At 45.2% G+C, this 23486-nt stretch overlaps 1 protein-coding gene across 7 annotated transcripts in view; it reads right to left on the bottom strand.

Moving 5' to 3' along the window:
• Nucleotides 1–5211: 5211 nt before the first annotated feature.
• The window catches only part of POU2F1 (POU class 2 homeobox 1), a 141688-nt gene continuing 123413 nt past the window's right edge, over nucleotides 5212–23486 (bottom strand). For 5 of the 7 annotated variants that reach the window (XM_088444394.1, XM_088444392.1, XM_088444396.1 and 2 more), the window contains 7 exons: nucleotides 16759–16900; nucleotides 15600–15766; nucleotides 14086–14265; nucleotides 10826–10931; nucleotides 9674–10019; nucleotides 8436–8524; nucleotides 5212–5950 (listed from right to left, as the gene is read on the bottom strand). In XM_088444394.1, the coding sequence (XP_088300520.1) occupies nucleotides 5652–5950; nucleotides 8436–8524; nucleotides 9674–10019; nucleotides 10826–10931; nucleotides 14086–14265; nucleotides 15600–15766; nucleotides 16759–16900 (1329 nt within the window). In that variant the 3' untranslated portion in view covers nucleotides 5212–5651. The remainder of the gene's footprint in view (nucleotides 5951–8435; nucleotides 8525–9673; nucleotides 10020–10825; nucleotides 10932–14085; nucleotides 14266–15599; nucleotides 15767–16758; nucleotides 16901–23486) is intronic. The other 2 variants (XM_088444393.1, XM_088444397.1) reach the window with 1 other exon arrangement.

The following is a 23486-nucleotide window of genomic DNA, read 5'->3' as shown; positions in this document are numbered from 1 at the left end:
TCAGGTTTGGAAAGGAAAGAAGGAAAGGAAAAGTCAAGGATTCATGATTACGGTCTAGGATTTGGTCATGTTAGGTACTATTAGAGGACTGCTTGCTTGTGAATAATTCTGTACCATCTATACATTTATCCCATAACAAGTGGGACAGAGTTTTGAATTCCTATTCAGTGCAGTTAATTTGAAATGGTGTTAAAAAAAAAAAAAAAAAAAAAAAAAAACAGAAAAAGCTACCAAAACTAATATAATCCTCCAATACCCACAGTAGTCTAGAAATTAAAAACAAAAAATTAAAAATAAGTTTTTTTTTTGTGCATAAAACAAAGTCACTGGCCAAGAATTTTTTCTTTTTCCTTTCCTTCTTCTCAAATTTAGTTTCCATAAACACCAGGTTTCCTATTCCTCTTGGCATTCGCTTTTTATTTTTTTTTTTTTTTTTGGTAGGTGTTCTTCATTCATTACATACCATACCTACTACATACATACTATATTGAGCTCTTAGTCAAGTAACACGACATGAATTAATACCACTTCCATCACGCCTGCAGAGCAAAACGTGTTAGTAAAGCTTTTAGGTGAAAAAAAAAAAAAAAAAACCTGTAACAAAATGGAAACCGAGAGATTTTCCTGCCCAAACCAGTCTCCCTTCTGCGGCCACGTTCTGGTTATATTGCTGCAGGTGTCAGGTCGCCAACAACATACTATGTGTCAACCAAGTCGCCAGTACTGGACAACGGTCCCCCGCCCCCACACTCTCGAGGACTGTTTCTAGCAAATCTCTGAACATTTTTCAAAACACGGATTTACTTAATATGTATTTTACAGCTTCAGTCCTCAGGTAGCCCTACAATTTAATTTGGTCTTAAGCAATTTCTGCTACCAAGAGCAACAGACACCACATTTAAAATAACTATACTAAATAGAAAATAAAGAAATAGGACCAGTTACACACAGACACAGAGCAATAATTACACAATCTTTGGAATTGCAGTTCCTGAAGGAAATATTGAAGGTTCGGAAACTACAGGTTAAGGATATAAAGACGCATCTTTACAGTTTTTCAGTGTATTGAGGCAGTCACCGTCTACCGAAGCTCAGATACCAGGTAACACCCACCAGCAAGTGGTATGTTCAGTAATATACAAGCCCCTTATGGTTACATATTCACAACTGGCCATTTCTATAGTCTCCATCTCTGCTTGCAGAGCGCGACACACAACACTGGCTGAGAGTTGGCAAGTAGACCTGTGCTACGGCGAGGGCAACCCACACCCTCATCCGTACCTCCAGACATGTACGATACAAACTCACAAAACAAAGACAATACAAACATCGGTCCACAATAGGACGCTGTATCTCACAGTATTTAGATTCTTGGCGACATATATCCCTTCTACGTTTGGTATTTAGTATATGGTTATATATTTGTTATTTTTTGGTAAAGACAGGTTTAGGAGTAGTACTATTCAATATACAATACAAAAGAAGTCCCTCCCCCTATAAGAACTTTCAATACTAAACAGAGCTCTGGAACTCTGGGAAACCTATTCTGGCCTAGGACAATATACGAAGGATAAAAAACAAGGAACCTCTCTTACTTTTGCTCTCCCAGTTAGACCTAAAGATGCAGCAACTTTACGTTCACGCTACGTCTGTAACAGTTATATCAAATATACATCCGGAATCCCAATACTAGAATCAGACGGCAGGTAGGTCGGAAAAAGGGGGGAGGGGTGGGGTGGGGAGACAAGACAGAGGGGGTACGATAGCCTGTGTCCTGCTGAACAACACTGGATGAACCCCTAGCTATTCTCCTTAAAGTGTTTGCATTGTACGGAGCAGATGGCTGGATCACAAACAAATGTAAGCTTTGGCAAAAGTTCTGTATAAAATATGTCCTCCAATAGCGCAATTTTGGTTCTCTTTTTTCCCCAACCCCAGTGCCTATATTATATTTTGTATAAATTACGAGAAAAAAAAAATGTGAAAAACAATATTCTGAGCTAGACTGACAAGACCTAAAGCTCTTTATCAAGAATTCCATTATTCATACAAATATTTTTTTTTTTTCCAGAAATATTTAGCCCATCAAAGCCGAGATAAGCTGAGGTATTTTCTTAGGAGGCCAGAAAGTATTCCGGGTAATGCAGGAGCTGCCGTGAGAGTGAAACTGTGGGAGATGGAAGGGAAATCAGATAAGGAAATATTAAATACATTTAAAATAATGTATAGAAGATTTTTTTTTTTTTTTTTTTGCATTATTGGATCAATGTATTGTAGTCCCCACTGGCACATACTGAATTTCAATAAAGCTTTGCAGGACTGAAATCTGATAAAATGATGCGAAAGAAATAGTATCTAGGGTTTCAGATGAACCTAACATTTACAGTGCAGGAGACATTATTAAAGCTTTTCAAAAACGAGCCCAGCTCCTCACTGTTAAAGCCTCAGTTTCCATCAGTATAGGTTAGAAGTGGCTTTGGTGGAGGTTGTACCACAAGCGACAATAAAAACTATAAAATAAAACAAAAAAAAAACACAGAAATGGTCATCCTCAAAATAGCACACAAAGCAAATATTTACATATGAAAATGTAGAGCACTGTCAGGGCAAACAAAGTTACCCGGGAATTCAAATCAATGCGTACATGGCGCATTAACGTTACGCCAAGTGTGACTGGTGGAAAGAGAAGCTGGGCTTACATAGAGAGTTCTCCTACAAATGGAGGGTCCAAGGGTGTAGAATGACAGCTGCTGTCAATCAATAAATTAGTTCTCCTTTAACATTCTGAAGGCAGGGGCAGGATCAACACATTAATGCTCCAAATGTCTATTTTTATTTTTTTAATAGAAGCAAGGAAAAATAACCCAAAATAGAGGGAATATAATGCACCCCTATTCTACCAAAACCCAAACCTAACATCCATACATTAGACTTTGCCAATGGTTGGAGTAACATGCACGCCTGTCAGTGAGCCGCTGTCATTAATCGCCTTACGGGAGGAGAGAGGAAACGCTCAGTGGCAGCCTACCTACATGTCCGCAGCCACTGATGACACGTGAAGGAACAAGCCAATTCAAACATGGCTTCCTTTGTAAGTCTACAGTGATCCCACGACAAAGCCTGAACTCCCCCACTAAAAAAACAAAAAGGCAATGTTACCAGTGGGGAGTACGAGAAGCATGAGGAGGGGAGGAACAGAGGCGGCCGATTGGACTATTAATAATCTTAATATTTACATGTGACGAAAAAAATCCAAGAGAGAGTTAGAGTTTGCCTTAACCATTAAAAAAATATGGAAACAAAAATTACAACAAGCAGCAACGTTTATATATAAAATAAAACACCCACCCCCCAAAAATAAAGTAAAAGAATAAAAAAATAAAAAATAAAAGAAATTGTCAGTAGCATTTTACTTGTCACTCACTGCGTCTGAACTGCACTGATACAAACTAGTCTATTAGTACAGCAGCTTGCTAGAAATTGACTTTGGTTCAAGCTTGGTTAACCGTCCTCTGTGCCGGAGTTCAGGCGAGCAACCCAGAGTTGCCGTGGGGCCTTTCTTCGGCATTGGAGGGGTTGAAAAACATTTCCAACAACGTAAAAAAAAAAAAAAAAAACAACATATAAAATAAAGACACACAAGGTTGAATGTAACGGGTTAGTTGACTGCTTGCAGTTCACTAGTTTACAAAGGTTAGAGGTCGAAAAATGAATTGGTGAACAAAAGTAATTATTAGTGTGGAGCCGTTTTTCTGCCGTTTTCAGGATTATCCCAACTCAGTGCACCAGGAGTCCGCAGGGGACGTCCTTTAAATAGGAGGGAGCGGTTGGACATGCCCTCCACAGACGAGCGCATCACAGAACAGCGGTCCATAACGACATGTCGCTGAATTGGGCGGAAAAACGACCCCGCTATAGAAGGCGTAGTGCGAACTGCAACGCAGTGATCCATTCTGCGCTACCATTCATTCAGATTTTTGGTTTATATATGATCGGTTTAGTAAAAGGTAGGGAAACTAGTAAATCAGTAACCCGGACTCCTTTTCCAGGCTCGCAGAGATAGGCAAGGCCCCTCACCTCTCACACACGCTGCAAGCACCCGGTCCCCGGCTCATGGCTTATTCACATTTCTGCTGGGGGAGCTCAATCACTGAGACACCTGGACCTTAGGATGTGTGCAAAGAGGTTCAACACCCCTCCCGATATATAAGAAATAGGAGGGGAAGCAACCACTGCCTCTCCGGCTGCTGCCTTAATAAAACTCCTATCGTTCGCAGCAGTGATGGGAGTCGGCAGGTCGCCTATGCACTAAAAGTCTGATTTTTGTAGTGTACAAGAAATGGTCACGAAAAATAGGATTAAAAATCATAAAAAGTTGCAATGTCAGAGTAACTAGTCATAGCATCGCACACAGAACCTTGCGCCGTCCACGAAGAACCACAGTGCAATTGGTTACCCAATGCTTTGCACACATCTTAACAGGTCAGATGCTTAAAGGAGGGCTCTACTTCCTGATAACTGCCATATGCACACCCTCCTGCAACTTTTACTGTACAGCTGTTATATATTGTATGTTGCCTGGGGATACATCTGCACTGTATACATTTGTATTGTCACTGCCCGATGATCGAGACATAAATGGTTAAAAAGCATAGACAGATGCAATGTATACAGTAAAAAGGTGCAGGAGGGTAGCTACAAGCCATACAATAAGCCATATAAGCCATAAATTAAAGTCACCAGGAAGTAGAAATCTCCTTTAAACACTGGCTAAGCCACAGGTGGACATATCCCTTAGGATTCAGGTACCATTCCGACAAATATAGGTGTAATCGTGATCAAGGAGCCAGGACAGAAGTGCACATACTGAGATCTGTAATAGACAGACATCATGGACTGCTGGGGTCTGCCCAGCCCTTGGCTGTGTTCAACAGCTGTCAGTGCTTCTGTACGGCTAACGCCGGGGGACCCATGAGCACAAGGTAAAAGGTGACCGTCTTCGTGTCCAGGGGACCGCTCTACCTGGGAATTCACCGGGAAAGACATGGAGGAAACATAACCGAACAGCTGGGAAAAAAAAACACATACCAGTAATACAGGCCTGCCTAAATTGTACCAGTTAAGAAAGGAACCCCAACATTTTGATATGACTATAAACACCTTGCATGACATAAGGTCTGTACAACAGACCTATACAAAATGATAATTACAAAAAATAATAATAAAAAGTATATTTAGACTAAACCAAATTCCCATTCCAATAACAGATTTTTTGTTTCTTTTTGATTAAACAACCAACCTTAGCTGTCCGTGTGACTGCTGGAAATGATAAGTAGTCCTTTCACTTTAATGTGATGTTTTTGTTTTTTTTCCTCTTCATTTCTAAATTAATTTTTTTTTTTTGGATTTTTTTTTTCCCTTTTTTGTTTTTTTACATTTTTGGTTAGAAAGTTCTCTGATCAGTGGTTATCCTGAAAAGAGAATGTTTATTATAAAATTAGGCAAAATGTCCATCCGTTCTTGTCGTTTTTTCCCTCCTGCCCCCTCTTATTTCATTCTGAACTCTCCCATGCTGGGGGGGAGGGGAGCCGATCACACCGTTTAGTTGATCGCTAGAAGAATAGCGGAGGTGGTGATCTGGCCGCCTTGGCTCACTGTGCTTTGGAGCCTGAAGTGGTGGTGGAAGCTGGTCCGCTGGCTGAGGCCACTGTAAAGAGAGAGTTTTGGATGGAGTCGACTGAGGAGGTGGCGTGAAGGCTTGTTATGGGCGTCGCCCCTGCGGACGCTGCAGAGACCAAGCTGATTGGGCTGCTGGTGAACAGAGACAGGTTTTGAGGATTGAGGAACAAGGGCGCAGTCACAATGTTAGGAGTCCCTCCAGCGTTGGCAAACACTAAGTTCCCAGTAGCATCCAGTGACGTTATTGGAAGAGATCCACTCGATGCCAGAGCTAGTAACATTGGGTGGAAAATATAAAAGGGGGACAAAAACATTATTTAGAGAAGACTGATTTCAGGTACGCAGGGGAAAAAAAGCAAAAAAACCATCTTAAAGATATAAATGTGTAATTTTAGGTTAAATATGACAGGTCCATTTTAAAGATTCAGTACCAAGCAGTGGCGTAACTAGGGCAGGGCGAGCGGGGTATGTGCCCTGGGCGCCGTGGGACTGGTGGCGCGGGGGTACGCTGACGGCCAAGGTACTGGCCCGCCCTAGTCAAGAGTGAGTACGGTCAGCGCTACACATTTACACAGGACCGGCGCTAGGCTTCCCAGTGCCAGTCCCGTGTTGCACAGCTGAGCCCCGTCATGACGTCTCTCCCATAATGCAGAGAGCGCCAGCCCGGGAGGACTGACGTGCAGATGGCGGCGGGAGCAGGAGCATGGTTTCAGGTAAGTATTTTTCTTTTATTTATTGTTTAATTTCAGTGTGTTTTTGTCAAGGGGGGCACTTATACAAGGGGCATTGCATCAGGGGGGGGGAACTATTACTAAGGAGGGGACTACTACTGGGGGGCACTGCTTCGGGGGGGGGGGACACCACTACTGGGGGAGATACTACTGGGGGCACTGCTTTGGCGGGGGACCACTACTGGGGACTACTACAGGGGGCACTGCATCAGGGTGGACTCCTACTGGAGACACTATATAAAGGGCACTGCATAGGGGGGACTACTACTGGGGGCACTGCATTGGTGGGGACCACTACTGGTGGGGGGGGGACTACTACTGGGGGCACTGCATCAAGGGGGACTCCTACTGGGGCAGTATAAGGGGACAACTACAGGGGGCACTGAAAAGGGAGAACCAATACAGGGGGCACTGCATAGGGGGGATAACTACTGTGGACCTGCATAAGGGGGACAACTACTGGGGGCACTGTATAAGGGGTACTACTGGAGGAATGTATAAGGGGGGATCACTCCTGGGGGCACTGCATATGGGGGGCCACTACTGGGGGCCTGTATAAGGGGAACTAATCGGGGGCTGCATAATGGGGACCACTAATGGGGGCATTGTATACTGGGGGTACTACTGGGGGCCTGCATAAGGGGGACCAGTACTAGGGGCACAGCATTAAGGTGCGAATGGAAAGAAATGTTTCCAGCGAAAAGAAAGTGGTGTTTGTCTTGTTGACACGCCCCATTTTTCAGTGGCCACTCCCCTTGTGACCACGCCCAGTTTTCGGCACAGACACATAGTGGTGGGGTGGGGGGGGGGGGGGGTTTCCAATTTTAAATTTGCCCTGGGCTCCAAATACCCTAGTTACGCCACTGGTAGCAAGATATCTGGACTATAGACCTATATGAAAAAGGTCGACAATGTCTAGTTAGATTCTGGATGTTAGAAACACAATAGGTCGACAGGTACAAAAGGCTGACACACTAAAGGTCGACATGGAAATCGGCAGGTACAGGGTCAAAATGGCGACTTGAAAATAAGCCGACACAAAATGGTCAACTTTTTTTATTAGGGTTAGACACTTACCTGAGGGTTAGGCACCCCTACGGTTAGGGTTAGGCACCAAGAGGGAGGGTTAGGCACTAGAAGGGATGATTAAGGTCACGCACCTACCCCGACTGTTAGGGATTAGGCACCAGGAGGGAGGGTTAGGGTGAAGATTAGTGTTAGAAAAAATAATAATATTAATAAATCATGTGTCCATAGATTGTAAGCTTGCGAGCAGGGCCTTCCTACCTATATATCTGTCTGTTATTATCCTGTTTTGTTTTATTAATGTTCCAATTGTAAATGGAATATGCTGCGCTATATAAGAAACGGTTAATAAATAAATGTGTCGACCATTGTCATGTCGACCATTTGTACCCATCGACCTTCTTCCATGTTGACATTTAGTGTGTCGACCTTTTGTCTGTCTAACATCTGGTGTCTATCTAGACATTATTGACCTTTTTCATGTAGATCTATTATATCACACCCCAGTAGAAAAAGGAAGTATTTCTAGATTTCCATGTTAATGGAACAAAATAAACAAACAAAAACAAAACCACTTTCCCCTTATAGTAATGTTTATTTGACGATCAACTTTTTATGTCATGGATTCCCAAACTCCACCATTACATTCTGGGTTTTAAGGATATCCATGCTTGAACACAGGTGACTTAATTAGCACCTTTCAGTCAATTTGACTTTACCATCTGGGCTCAAGCATGAAATAAATAATAAATTGAGTATAGTAAGGCTCTCATATTAGGCAATAACTTTGATCTTAAAGTAAACAATTGGGTTATACTGTATCCTCAGTGACCCATTTGGTCATACTATAATATCACCAACATAAAATGAATTAGGATATCATAGTGCATATTGAAGCACTGTCATAAATAAGTATATGGTGTTTGGCCTCTATCATGTACTCTAAAGGTGGCAAAGAGGTCTATATCAGCAATGCAAGATGGGGTGCTCCAGACTGACCTTGTATTGTTGCCAGCGTGCTGTTACTCATCAAAGCGGGGCTGAGCGCGCTGCCCAACGTCCCTGGGTTGAGACTGAATAAGGCACCTCTGCGAAGAAAAGCAAGACAAAAACCACAACGTTTACACGCGCAGGCACAGTATGCAATCGGAGGATGGCAGAAACGTTACATAGTATGTGTGTGACAGCGAGCAGATTATGTGGAGGGACCGGATGCCACACTGATCATAGAGACTGTCTGGATACATGGCAGATAACTGCTTTTATTCACTCGCTTTTATTTTACGAGAGGGTTTGTGATGAAAGGGGGTTTTACACAATGCCAAGTTCACCAATATCCCCATAACTCTTCCACCCGACAGAGAGCATAATATACCAGCATATGCTGTATGGAAATGTCCCCTGCCAGTGAATGCCCTCCTGTCAATATGTCTGGGCCAGAGTCTATTGCGCAATGCGCGGGTCTCAAGGAATGTGGCATCCACGCCTCTTTCCCCGATGATTTCTTCAGCGCCAATGTGAGAGTCCAGAGAGGTAAGTATACTAAATGGGTGCAGGGTGTGTGGTGCATACAGCCCCCTGCACCAATAATAGATACGCCACTGGTTACACGTTTGGTTGTGCATAATGATGTAATGTGGACTAGGTGATTATCAGAAGTATCTGTGATGTCACCATGAGGTGGCGTGCGATGAGTAAGTATAGAAAATAACAGAAGTGTTTGGAGACTGTAGATGTGTGTTATGCCCATACGCTCTGGAAGTGACATCACTGACACTGGTGGGAGGGGTCAGAGTTCAGACCGACTGTCAATTCATGCCGTGACAACATTTTTTTCTCATTGGTCCACTTCATTTATATATATTTGCACCCAGAACTTTTAATGAGAAAACACCTGAAGTGTTACATAAAGAATCGACACTTTAACGTAGTTTCTTGCTTCAAACTGTTTATTATATGATTCTAAAGACAAAATGACACCAGCTCAAATATACAAACCTTGACTGGTCTTCAGACACACACACACACACACACACACACACACACACACACACACACACACACACACACACACTGTGACAATGTGCAGACTGAGATAGCGGACATTGCTTTTAAAGTTTGTGAATAGCATGTGTCAGTACGATGAAGGTTGCAGCAGCAATTTAAACATATATTAGTTGCACTTTGTTACAAAGTAGAGATCTTACTAATGCGGGCTGTACAGCAGGACCCCTTACCCAGCGGCAAACTGCGAGGGTGCCATCAGCCCAGGGTTGAGCCCGGCTGCGGCAGCCATGGCAGCTAGGCTTGCATTGGAGGACAGCTGCGCTGCTCCTTGTAGTGCTGTGGCAGCCGCGGTGTGGATTCCGGATGCGGTCACCATTACTTGGCCGGCACTCAGTGGGGAGGTGATTGGAGTGGAGGTGGTGTGCGTTGTACCAGTTTCGCTTGTGCTGGATGCTTCCGAGACTCCAGCAGATGCAGACGGGGATGGGCTGAGAGAGGGGGACGTCAGGACAGAGCACACCGGAGGGGCAGTAGATATCACAGTTGCTGTGTTGGCCGTGTGAGTTCCTGTTGTGCCTTTAATAAAACAGTTACACAACTTTACACCAGCAGTAATTATTCACATTTACCCTGTTTAGATCAAACACAGATTTATGGTTCATTTACAGCCATTTTATACTGATGGTTGGACCAGAACGAGTCCAGGAGCCATATTCGCAAGTCATGGCTCATTCCGGACTCAAAAGATTTGTTTATAATTAAAGCAGCTTATGATTAATACACTTACAGAGCGATAAGGGGTAAATAGGGTTCCGATTTGACAGACATTGTGCTAATTATATATATATATATATATATACACATATATATATACATATATATACACACACACACACACACAGTATATATATTTATTATACCTAATGAGCGCACAAATTGCACCTCCATTATGTAACGCTCTTATATACGCTGCAGGCAGTGATTAGACTGATGCACAGCAAAGTGGGCAATGGACATAACGTGTGTATGAACGCATGATACGTACGCCAATGCTATGGGCCCTTTGTGTCATATTTAGTAGATTTACATTGTAAATAATCCTCTTTGGAGAGTGACAGGGGATAGCTGATAAATCTATAGTGCCATTGCGGCAATTCAGTGGAACATCGCCTCGGGGAAAACTGCATTATACAATCAGAAGTTTTTTTTCTTTTACAAAAGAACACAAAGAAAGTAAAAGTGAATTTAGCTACACACACACTACAGAATAGACGTTGAGGTGTAGTTATGCTGTAACAAAGCGCATTGTGATTCTGCAGACATCACACAGATGCTGGACAGAAGGATTGTACCAGCTGAGTGAGGTGTCAATGAGCGCTCACCTTGGACTGGATAGCTGGTCACCGCGGCAGCACTGGTCAGAGGGAGCACTGGCAAGGACAATGTGGTGGCCGCGCTGCTCGTCACAAGGCTCGGTGTTGAGGCCACCTGACAAGAAGACACAGCATGTTGTGCACCATCCACCAACACTTTGTAGTACATATTCTGAGCACATGTGAGGTCCTGCTGAAACGCAAGGTCATGTTAGCGATATTAGGGGTCTGCTTTTAGGGTCACAGCAAGTTAGGCATGTCTGCAATTATCACAGGAGGTGGGTAACCTCAGCACACGACACTTTCCATCTTCCCAGTTGCTGACTACCCTGCAAAAGCTCCATCTTCTAGATAACTGGAGTAATACCATTATGTGAAAAGCACTATACTGCAATGTATATGCTCTAGGTATACTGTGCTACCCACATCATACCACATTCCCAGTAACATCACCACCACTGGCTGACAGGCTTCCAAGCGCTTATATTGCTGGTATAGGATCTCTTACCTGCACTGACACTATGGCTTCAGCAGATAGTAAGCGGATTATTTGACAGACATAAACAATGGCTCTGCAGGTCAGGTAAATGCCGCATATATTATATTGAGATCACAATGTTACTAATAGACAACCGCAAAAGGAAATAGTGTTAATGAGCCTTCTGTTGCTACTCATAAGGATCTAGGCCGACGTTTTCCTAACATTAATATACAACACAGGCTTCCCAGCCGGCACCAAAGGGACCTTTCACTGTGTTCCTGGACACATGTAACAAAGTATGTAGAAAAAGGAGACTCTTTCTTGGAGGCACTCAAAAAGATATTATTGAAAAATAGAAGGATAATTTAAAATTTAACTTTAATTAGTTATATTTCAACTAATAAAAGTTACATTTTAAATTATCCTTCTATTTTTCAATAATATATTTTTGAGTGCCTCCAAGAAAGAGTCTCCTTTTTCTACATATCTTGTTATTCTGACTCTGGGGAGCACCGCCAACTATAAATATTTATTCTCCGTACTACGGCACTTTAATCTATCAAGTTGGTTTACAAACTATATCTTCTCAGCATGCTAATTTTCTGTTTAAATTTGCTTGCCCTCCCATCTTAAGCGGAGTCCTGTGCAAAAACTCAACTCCAAACATACACATGTAACAAAGGGCAGGAGAGTGTGCCCGGGGTTTATGGCCATCCAGTGGGGAGGCGGCAGAGAATGTACGCCCGGCACCTGCAGGTCATTTGCTGCGTTACAGTGTGTGCAGTCAGGTTAGACACAACATCACCTGCAGTTACTCATTATCTGAGACCACCTGCTCTCCTGCCGGTCAATTACCCCAACCGAGCAGCCAGCGATGCCGTGTAACCTACAGCTATTTCCAGCCCATGGCCCCGACATACTGACATCTGATCACAGCATAAATCATTTATAACAATTTATTTGCTCACTACTAGGGGTCCTGTTCTTTATCCCCCCCCCCAAAAAAGAAAACATTCCCAGGAGAGCGATCTTCAATGAAGAGATGAATTGATGAAGTGAAGATAGAAAGTTGAGACAGAGGTATAAACGTGGCCCAAATTAGAAGCAAATGGGTCACATTAGGTCCATCTGGAGCATTTCTACAGGAGAATTTGCTTGGATAGGATCAGCAGAATTACTGCTGGTTAGTAACACGATTTGTTTTGATTCCAAATAAATCTAATCACTAGGTTTTTGTGTCACACAAGAAAGCCCCCCATACACAGGTCCTTCCCTACTCCTGATGCCACATGTATAATGCCAATGTGATGCGTACCCTGCGCCCACACTCACCTGTAATGCTGCTCTAATAACTATGGTCTTGGTTTAGGGAGATGTGTTGGTGGCAATGCAGGGTGAGTAGTGATAAAATAAATACTAATAAGATTAGTGCATTGTATTAATCATCCCCCTTCGCATTTACTTTACTTGAACTGAATGTTGAAATGAATAGATATATTACTAATATGTACACATTGTATTAAGGACATGCACAGTGGTCCTGTATATGGCTGTATGCCAAACTGCCACTCCCCCTACAGCTTTAACCATAAGATTGTAAAATTAAGATTTTCCATACCACCGCTTCAAAATGTTTGAGTCACTGGATGGGAATCGGTGTGATATACCGGCGGACGGGATGCCGGCGGTCAGAAGACCGATAGCGGCATCCTGATGGTGAAGATCCCGACAGGGGCAGGTAAGTAACCTAACCCTCCCCCTCTCCCGCCCCAACCCTCCCCCGTTGGTGCCTAAGGCTAAGTACAAACGTAAAGATTTTCTATCCAACCATCCAACTAGTTCAGGCATGGGGAACCTCAGGCCCGGGGGCCATATATGGCCCCCCGGAATTATTCGTTCTGGCCCTCTGAGCATTTTTCTGCTAGCCTCATCTGGCTAGCACAGAGCCTAGAATGGCACCTCGCAACCAAAATCTATGCAGCAGTGCCGCCTGGAGCGTTTTAGGATGCTTCAGATGGCCCTTACAGCTCCCCGGAGCATCCTCAAGATGCTTCAGGCATTACTATAATCACTGGCAAGTGTGGTCCCGCCCTGTGTGACATCACACGGAGGAGGCGTGGCTTGCACCGGGCCCGCAAATAATCTTATATATATCAAAATGTCCCTTGGCAGAAAAACGGTTCCCCACCCCTGAACGAGTTGGTTGGAATGAAAATCCGGTAAGGTATGAAAGCAAATGACAAATCAGCAATTTGCTCCCAAACACCGGAAAATGGACAAAAACTGTTTGTTAAATGTTAAATCTATACAATTTGTTTAAACTTGCCTGACGGCCATTTTCATCTGTTTTCTGGCATTTAGGAGCAAATTGCTGATCATAATTTACTCCCATACGTTACCAGATTTTCATTCCAACCAATCAACTAGTTGGATGGTTGGACAGAAAATCTTTAAGTGTGTATGCAGCTTAACCCTAAACTCCCCTCGGTGGTGCCTAACCCCAATCTCCCCCTGGTGATGCCTGAACCTAACGGGATGTCGGTGGTCGGGATGCCGCCGTCGGTATCTTGACCCCTTCGAGGCGTCCCGTCCATCGGCATCCTGACCGAATCCCACTGGATGAATGTGCGTGTGCAGCTATCTTTATCTATATATAACTACGCAGCAGCTCTATTATAAAGTAGTGATGTTATAACAAGTAGGTGCAGCTAGAGATGCGTCGCCAGCGTAGAGAAGGCCCAGTCCAGCCTTACTCATCAGCCAAACGGTTCATCGGCTGAAACCTTACCAGAGGAGTTGGACTTGAGAACATTGCTTTAATGGGAGAACTGTTGGATAAACCGCTGCTGGGGGGGTTGATCCTTTTCTCTTTCTGGCGCCTGTTGCAGAACCAAACACGGATCACCTCCTTCTCCATATGCAACTGGTCCGCAATCATGGTGATCTCCTCCGAGGTAGGCTTTTGGTTCTGTGTCAGGAAGTAGATGGACAGGTAACAGATCAGACAACATTTACTACATGAGATCAGAGAGGTCACTCCTGCACAATATTACCATGCAATTCCCTTTTGCACGTATCCTATGTAAGTGGCCCATCTTGTCATGTGTTCCCCAGCTTTGCAATTGCTATGCACTAGTGATCGAAAGAAAGTTGGTTCTGTACCCTCGGTGGCCAGGATTGGATTGATGGTGTGTGGTGTAGGTACCCCAGTCAGAATCCTGGCACCAGCATCCCGACGGTAAGTATTGGGGATAGAGGGAGAGTTATGGGGGGGGGGGGGGGGGGGGGTTGGTTGTAGGGTTAGGATACTTACCTGCAGGTGTTGGTATCCTAACCCTGTTGGGATGTCAGCGTCAGGATTCTAACCGCCAGGATCCTGAGCACCGCCATCGGTATGATTTACAGCCGGACCCCTGCCCGGCGGTTGAAATCCCGACAGCGGCATCCCGGCATAGGAGGAAATCCCGATCGTCAAACGTAGGTATTCTCTAACCTATTTCTACCCCCTAACCCTCCTTAGGGGTGCCTAACCCTAACCTTCCCCCCAGTGCCTAACCCTAATCCCCCCCTCTAAGAGCTTAAAACTAACACCCCCTTTCCCACCGCCTAAACCTAAGTCCTCCAGGGGTGCCTAACCCTAACCCCCCCCTCCCCCTAGCCTAACCTCCTGGGGGGTTGCCCAACCCTAAATTCCCCCCTGGAACCCTAACCCTCCCCCCCGCGGCTATCCGCGCTCAGCATCCATTCGATCGGGATGCCGGGCGCCGGTAAAATGACAGGCGTCTAGATCTAGACGCCTGTCATTTAACCTTCACCGGGATTAAGCAGTCGGGAAGCCGGCTATCGGCATTAGGTCCGCCGACTTCCGTACTGCATACCCCCCTACCCAATCCCTTGGAGTACTTCCCATTATGATCAGTGTCATTACCTATAGTTAATTGTTGGACTATGCTCTATGACAGATAGTAGAGAGGAAAGTGGACAGAATCTACAGCTACCCACTTAGATGCCAACAACAAACCCCCCCCCCCCGAGTACTCCTAACAGTTCATGTTTTCCAGACCACCTAGCTGATGCACAGGTGAGTTCATTATTGTCACATTTTAAAAGATCGACAACCGCTCTGGAAAACATGCACTGCTAGGGGTCTTTGAGGATGGACTTTGGCCACCCCTGGTTCAGGCCACCAGAGAGACCCCCTCCCCCTCCCAGCGGAGCAGCTAAAGTGATAGCCTGCCTCAAAGTGTACAAATGAATGCACATATCACACAGGTAGGGGGGGCAAGGAAGCCGGACACTGACCTCCAGGAAACTCTTCTCTAAGGCCACGCGTATGTTGGTCTCTATGCTGGTGCGTTTTTTCCTCCTGCGGTTCAGTCCCTCGATCCCATGACCTGGGGAGTTCATGACGTTCGGGCTTGAGAGCGCGGAATCTGATGTGATGTTCTCTGGGGTGAAAAAGGAGAGATCTACGTAACTCATTTGGTGAATTCACAAAATGAAGGACAATCTAGAAGCATTACTTATTTTAGGGCTCCAGCCGATTAAATAGGACTCCATACCTAGGTCTGTCAACATTTCAGAGGTTACCACAAATCAGCGTCATATCAATCAGAAACAACCCCAAAACTGCTGGATATATTTAAATATCTATGGACGGCATGAACCGCCATATCAAGTGCATTACACACAAAAGACCAGCAAGTTGCTGCTAATCACAAAATGACATTTCTTAAATCAAAACTAAACTACAGCTGTGCGAGCGGGGAAAGCAATTTCCTTTATACACATCACTGTTCGTTACAGTCTGCAAAGTTAAAAAAAAAAGTAGACATCAAGCTGAACAGATTATACATATGTGTGCGCAGTAAAAGTAAAGGGCTTGAATTAGCCTTAAAATGTTGTTACATGAACTCCATATTCTAGGACAGTGGTTCTCAAACCCGGTCCTCAGGACCCCATACAGGTCACATTTTCCAGGTCACCCAGCAGGTGCACAGGTGTACTCATTACTCACTGACACATTTTAAAAGATTCACAGATGAAGCTATTTAACTTGTGATTCCGGGAGGAGACCTGGAAAACATGCACTGTTTGGGGGTCCTGACGACTGGGTTTGAGAACCTGTGTTCTAGGAGAGCTAACGTTGATTAAACAGATGCGGTGCCTGACGCGGACTTGAACGGACGTTTGCAGAGCACCAGGTACATGCAATGAATAGCTGCTGACGCTGTGTTGTATAGAATTCAATCACATCTCCTCTTGAAACCGAAGGGGAGAAACTGGGCTGTAAGGGGGATGTGGCGGAGTTGCACATTGTGCAGCGTAGGACATACAGATGGGTCCTCATGCCCCTATGTATGATTATGCAGTTGGAGTGAGACTCCAGCAGCCCCTGTGTTATATGCTCTGATAACAGTCTACAGCCACGACCTGGGCTTGGAGCTTCCTCCTCACTCACCTGCATCATTCAGCCACTTCTCTAGGAGCGGCTTTAACTTGCACATGTTCTTAAAGCTGAGGTTCAAGGCTTCGAAGCGGGATATAGTAGTTTGGCTGAAGTCATTTCCATAGAGTTTGCCCATAGCAAGCCCCACATCACCCTAGGAAGAAAACAGCACATTCACGTGTGATTAATGATCTCTCAGCACAATACTTAAACTTAAAAAGTGTTCTATGAGGAATATATATCTCTTTACAGGACACATTTGCGGCATACAGCCACCGTAGATCAGCAATGCCAATATATATAAATAAAGGAAAGTTTTTGTCCTGTAGAAAGTTTTAGAGAAGAGAAGAAGAGCCTTTGCTGGAAACACGTTGGGTCTGCATGCTGATACCTGCCAGCCCAGAGGAGACTTTTCAGCTGGACAGGCGGAGTGTGTCCAGAATCACTGTGTGCACACCAACACTGAACTTACATATACTGTACATCTCATACGGGGCCTTCTGGTCGTTTTACCAATAATTTCATCAGAACTTTTGTTGCAAACTCATTACTAAGGTAGCTCTACATTTCAGCCTATCTGCTTTATACAAGCTAATTGTTTTGTTTTACTTTTAGATCTCTTCTTGGCTGTAGAACGTATTTTAGAAGGTGCATAGAGACGTATACACCAGCAGTGTTGAGTTTAGGACAATACACTATCGGGTATCACTTTAACTCATTCCCTCTGTTGAAACTCTATCTGGAATATTGAAAATATCAGAGGGAGAGTACTATATATATATATATATATATATATATATATATATATATATATATATATATATATATATATACATACACTATATATATATATATATATATATATATATTATGTGTATTACGTATACACACACATATATACAAAGTAAATATAGTAGACTACAGCGCCAAGTGAACTAAGAACACAATTTGCTTTTTCTTAAAAATTATATATATACATATAAAATCGCAGGGAGATAAATATATGGTAACCAGGATAAAAGCACTCCCTTAAGGTATAGGTGTCAGCTCTACAGTAATGTGATAATAATGGTGATTTGTTAAAAAACTTACATAGAGAAAGTGAAAATGATAAAAGAGCGACTAATGTGCTAATAAATACTTTGATAAAGTGCTAAATAAATCAATAAATAATGTGCAAATATGCAAGACTGAAAATATGTGCAAATAAACACAAATAAATGTGGTAGCGAATTATTATAAAGTGCATATAATTTTGTATAAATGACAAATATAAATAAGATAAAAAAGGGGTAATTTATTACAAATAACAGCTGACCCTAATATATAGGGCAGTACAATACAATTAAAAAGTGGAAAAAAGCACATATAAAAAACAATAAAAGGGGTAGGGATAAGGAATAAGAGCTTATCTGGATCGCAATTAGGTAAGTTCATGTAAGGCTGGAACCAGGAGTCTCCAAAGCGTTTCGTCCGTAAGGTGGACTTCAAGGGCGCACACGCACACGCGCGCACACGCGCGCACACACACACACACACACACGTTCAAATTTGAATGTTTTTCAACTTTGAAGGCTTATAAAAAAAAAAACTGTTTCACTTCACACAGTGTAATGATTCATATATCAAATGAAAGGGAATTTCATGCTGAATTCAACACAATAAGCAGAGGTCAAATATTTGCATTACATGCGACTTTCAGTCAGACAAAGAAGCACAGATGCGTGAGATTCAAGAACCGATTGTAGTAACAGCTACTACCAGTCAATCAGAATCGTCGTTCTGAGGACCAATCAGCTGTCGTTTATGAGCAGGTGCGAGGTCATGTTTAAAGGTGGGAAAGGTCATATTGGCTGTTTCATTTTGCAGAATGAAGTTGGTTACTGAAGTGCGATTACGGTTGGATGTTTGTGTGTATTGTTTAGTGCTATTGACGGTGTAACAAATAAATACAACAATGTCGTGACTGGTCACCCAGGAAGAGATCCAGGATTGCGGTGTGTGTGTGTAATATAAATATATATATATATATATATATATATATATTTCTTCTTCAGGGTCCATAGGGCTCCACAAGGAGACAATACCCCACCCACAGCCGAGGCAATCAGTTTGTCTTGGTGTCCGGCAGGAGCTGGATCACCGTTAGAACAGTGGGGTTGCTTTAAGCAGCCAAAGCTTAATTTTATGTTTTATTTTATGTCTTTTTACTTCAAGACACAGCAAGCAGCACTAGACGTCTGTGCTGCTCCTCCATCACCCCTCCGCGATGCCGCAACTCCAGCCATAGGCTTGGTACTTATGGCGGGGCACCGGGGGGCCTTGTTATCGGGCTTCATGGGAGGACCCCAGACTGCAGCTGGGACTTCAGGGGACAGGTAAGGCGGGTTCCCGTTCGCGGGAATGCGTATAATTGTGCAGTCTTACCTCCAGTCACTGGAGACAGACCAGAGGTGCTGATGTGGACACCGGTCCGTCTGGGACTCCACTAGACCACCATGGCTAACGTTACTGGCGCGAGAGGCCAGGGAACTGGTGGTTAATGTCAGCTTAGGGGAAGTCAGCTCTATCCCTGCGGCCCCTCCCCCAGCACAGAGCGCCATTCCACTGCGGTCTTGCCACCCTGAGCTGCTCCTCCTTTAGCCCCCGTCCCCCCCAGAGACCTGCGGGGGCCATTTCCTTCAATAGCCACGGGTCTCTGGGAACGCTGGGTCCAGTCTCCTCATATACCTCTTCTAGTAGCCAGGTTATGTAGCGCTATTTCCTACCACTGCGGTCTGTGTAGTTCAATTCAGTGCCCATTGCAGTTATATTTATTTTCTGCATTGTATGTGACTTATGCTAGTGCTGTCTGTTTTTTCTTACTCTACTGTCAGCTTATACCTTTCCCTTTTCTTTCACAATAACCCTGGAATACCAGTGTATAGGGGGTTCACTGTACTTCACATCTACTTGTATTTGTGAAGGCTGTCACATACTGTGTGGTTGCATGCTGCTCAGTGCCATATTGTGTGCTGTACTATCCTGCAGCTATGTCTAGCAAAAGCAAGGGTAGCAAGCAGGCTGCTGCTCCTATACTGCTCTCTTACAGGTCCTGTTCAGCATGCTTAACCCAGGAGGATTTAATTCAAGATGGTCTATGTGCATCTTGTTATACTACACCAGGCCAGTCAGCCCCTCCAGCCCCTGCTCGGGAACCCCCCTGGGCTTCCTTTTCACAGGTATTGGCTACAATTGTGGAGCGCCTAGCAGTCCCTGCAGTAGTTCCCCCTATGGGGCTGCCACAACAGGTACAAGCGATACCAGTACCTCCTATGCCTCCTCCATGGGTAGACATGCTCTCTAACTCGGTGCAGAGTCTAGCGGCTACTGATACAGCCTTTCAACAACTGTTGCAGAGTAAGAAACTCTTACCCAGTAAAACTACTAAGCGTGCTGTGCTATCCTCAGTCTACACAGCTCTCAGATTCTGAGGCGTCATCTGGGGAGGCAGAAGATGCGAATCTCTCTCTCTCAACAACGGGAAGGAGGAGCTTCAGTCTAAATTGAATGTACCTGCACTAGTGAGGGCTGTCAAATCAATTCTTCAAATAGAAGAGGCTGAGCCCACTCCTAAAGCAAAGGAGACAATTTTTAAGAGACAGAAAGTGGTTTTAGCTGAATTTCCTCACTCTGATCAAGTTTTTGAACTCATGAGGGAAGCATGGAATATGCCAAGTAAAAAGTTTCAGCCCCCAAAAAGCCCGGTTTCTTTTTACCCTATTCCAGCAGATTGCGCTAAATGGGAAGATCCCCCAGCAGTAGATTCCCATGTGACACGTCTAGTTAAAAACTCTACTTTACCTATCCCTACGGCATCTTCTCTAAATGACACGGCAGACAGAAAGATTGAAGCTTGCCTCAAATCTGTGTATTCTCTTACAGGAGCTATTACTCGTCCAGCAATGGCCACTACCTGGGTGGCAAAAGCCATTGAGAGCTGGGCAGCTGCTCTAGAGCAGTGGTTCTCAAACTCGGTCCTCAGGACCCCACACAGGTCACGTTTTCCAGGTCACCCAGCAGGTGCACAGGTGTATTCATTACTCAGTGACACATTTTTAAAGATCCACAGGTGATTATAATTATTTCACTTTTGATTCTGGGAAGCGACCTGGAACCCATGCACTGTGTGGGGTCCTGAGGACAGAGTTTGAGAATCTGTGCTCTAGAGGACACAATTCCCTCTGATGCCTCCCGGGAAAAGCTGTCAGGGATGCAGCCTCCTATTTAGGAGAAGTAGCTTTGGATACTGGTCTCTAAGCTTCCAAGCCATCTGCTACTTCGGTTGTAGCCCGGCGTATCATTTGGCTTCGTTCATGGAAGGCAGATACGGACTCTAAGGAGGGCCTTGGAATCACTGCCTTACACTGGGGAGATCCTGTTTGGCACAGAGTTGGACAAGCTTGTGGCTACCTTAGGGGCTTCTAAGACAGCTTTTCTGCCCTCAGCATCTACACAGAGGCCTCGGATGTCATCCTTTAAGTCCTTTCGTCCACAGGGAAAAGCTAAAGGTCAGTTCTTTCCTCAGCAGTCGGCATCCACAAAGGCCTGCAAGCCCAGGACCAAGCAGGCCTGGACTATTAGGCATCCAGCTGCTAAATCGGAGGATAAACCTTCAGCCTGACAGGACGGGCCTCCCCCTGGGGGATCCCAGGGTGGGAGGCAGACTTCTTCAGTTCTCCCAGTTCTGCTGTCAGACCACAACAGACACCTCGGTACAAGAAGTGGTCTCTCACGGGTACGCCCCCTGATTCCTGAGACGGCCCCCCCAGCAATTCCTTTTACACAGGCCCTCCATCAGACTCTTGCAAAGCCCTGCTCCTCTAGACGGCCATTCAGTCATTGTTGCACTCGGGGGTAATACTTTCAGTCCCATCGTCACTGTGTGGGAAAGGTTGTTATTCCACCCTTTTCTTGGTTCAGAAGCCCTATGGGTCTCATCGGCCCATCCTCAACCTCAAGCCTCTGAACAAGTTTATCAGGGTGCCCAGGTTTCGTATGGAAACCCTTTTGTCCTAGCTATGGAACCTGGGGACTTTATGATGTTTCTGGACATTCAAGACGCTTACCTACTGTACATGTACCTATAGCGCCCTCCCATCAGCAGTATCTGCGATTTGCTGCCCCTACAGCAACATTTCCAATTTCAGGCACTGCCCTTTTGGGCTTTCTACAGCTCTGTGGGTCTTTACCAAGATCAATGCAGTTATGGTGGCCCACTTTCATCGTCAAGGGATCAGGCTACTCCCATACCTGGACGACCTCTTGCTCTTAGCACGCTCTCCAGAGGTCCTTCAACGCCATCTTCAGATAACTATTGCCTTTCTACAAACACACGGCTGGTTGATCAACTGGAAAAAGTCTCCCCTGACCCATTCGCAAAGAATGGTACATCTGGGAGCCCTTCTTGATAATCAGGCTCAGAGAATCTTCCTGATAGCAGACAAGGGCCCTGATTCAGACCCGCTGGCTGCTGGCTGGGTCTGTGGGTGTTTTTTTTTTTCTCCTGCCGCTCGCAAAGCTGTGGGAGACCACCCAGAGCTTGTGCGAGCGGCCAGGAGACCATCGCGGTAATCGCGACCATCGGCCTTGCGAGGAGACCCTGCGGTACGGTCTAGGCTTCCGTAAGGCTGAGTGGACTCCCTGCTCTAATAGAGCAGGAAGTCCACTACTGACATCAGTAGTGATGTGAGTTAGACCTCCCAAGGGAACGCCTTCGTTTGTCCAGCCACCCCCCCCACCCGCCCACAAAACGAGGTGAGCTGCCACTCACCATCGACAGCTGCCCAGTCTTGTTGTGAGCCCTGTAGCAACTGAACTTCAGTCGCTCAGCGGGGCGCATGCGCAGTGCAGCAACATCGGGCCGCTTGTGAGCAGCTCTGAATGAGCTCCAAAATCTCCGCACTGCAGCAGCAAGTGCGCAGGTTACTCCATAGTCGCCGAATATCAATTCACTCAGCAATGCAGTCCTTGGGGTCCTTGGTATCCAACCTTCATTATGGTGGATTTCGCTCAGTTCCACTCCAGGCCCCTACAACACTTAATCCTCTCCAGGTGGAATGGGCTGCCCCATCTAAACAGATCCCAGACGATGGTCCTCTCTCCAGAAGTTCACCTGTCCCTCTCCTGGTAGTTACAGACGTCCCACTTAAACAAGGGTCGCCCCTTTTGGATCCCGGATTGGGTGCTCCTAAACACGGACGCATTCCCTCCGTGGGTGCGGCTCAGTGACCGGTCAGCACTCCTTCCAGGGACGCTGGATTCCCATCGAGGGTATCTTACCAGTCAACATCCTAGAACTAAGAGCCATCTATAGAGCCCTCACTCTGGCCCAGGACATTCTTCAGGGCAGGCCAGTACAACTACAGTCCGACAACGCCACGGTGGTCGCATACCTGAATCACCAGGGAGGCACTCGAAGTCTGTCAGCAGAAGTGTCACGCATTCTCACATGGGCCGAACGTCATCTCCCGTCTATCTCCCCGGTTTTCATCTCGGGAATTCTCAATTGGGGAGCGGATTTCCCTAGCCGTCACGATGTGCACACCGGGGAGTGGACTCTACACCCAGAGATCTTTCAGCTCCTGGTGGATAAATGGGGCCTACCGGATGTGGACCTCATGGCCTCACAACACAACCACAAGCTTCCAGTGTATAGGTCCAGGACAAGGGATCCCGAAGCAGCCTTCGTATACGCCTTG

The sequence above is a fragment of the Taudactylus pleione genome, unplaced genomic scaffold (assembly GCF_031769625.1).
Source record: "Taudactylus pleione unplaced genomic scaffold, aTauple2 ptg000361l, whole genome shotgun sequence".
In the NCBI taxonomy this organism is placed as follows: Eukaryota; Metazoa; Chordata; class Amphibia; order Anura; family Myobatrachidae; genus Taudactylus; species Taudactylus pleione.
Note: the sequence above shows the minus strand (reverse complement) of the source record. Positions and strands in the feature narration are given on the sequence as shown.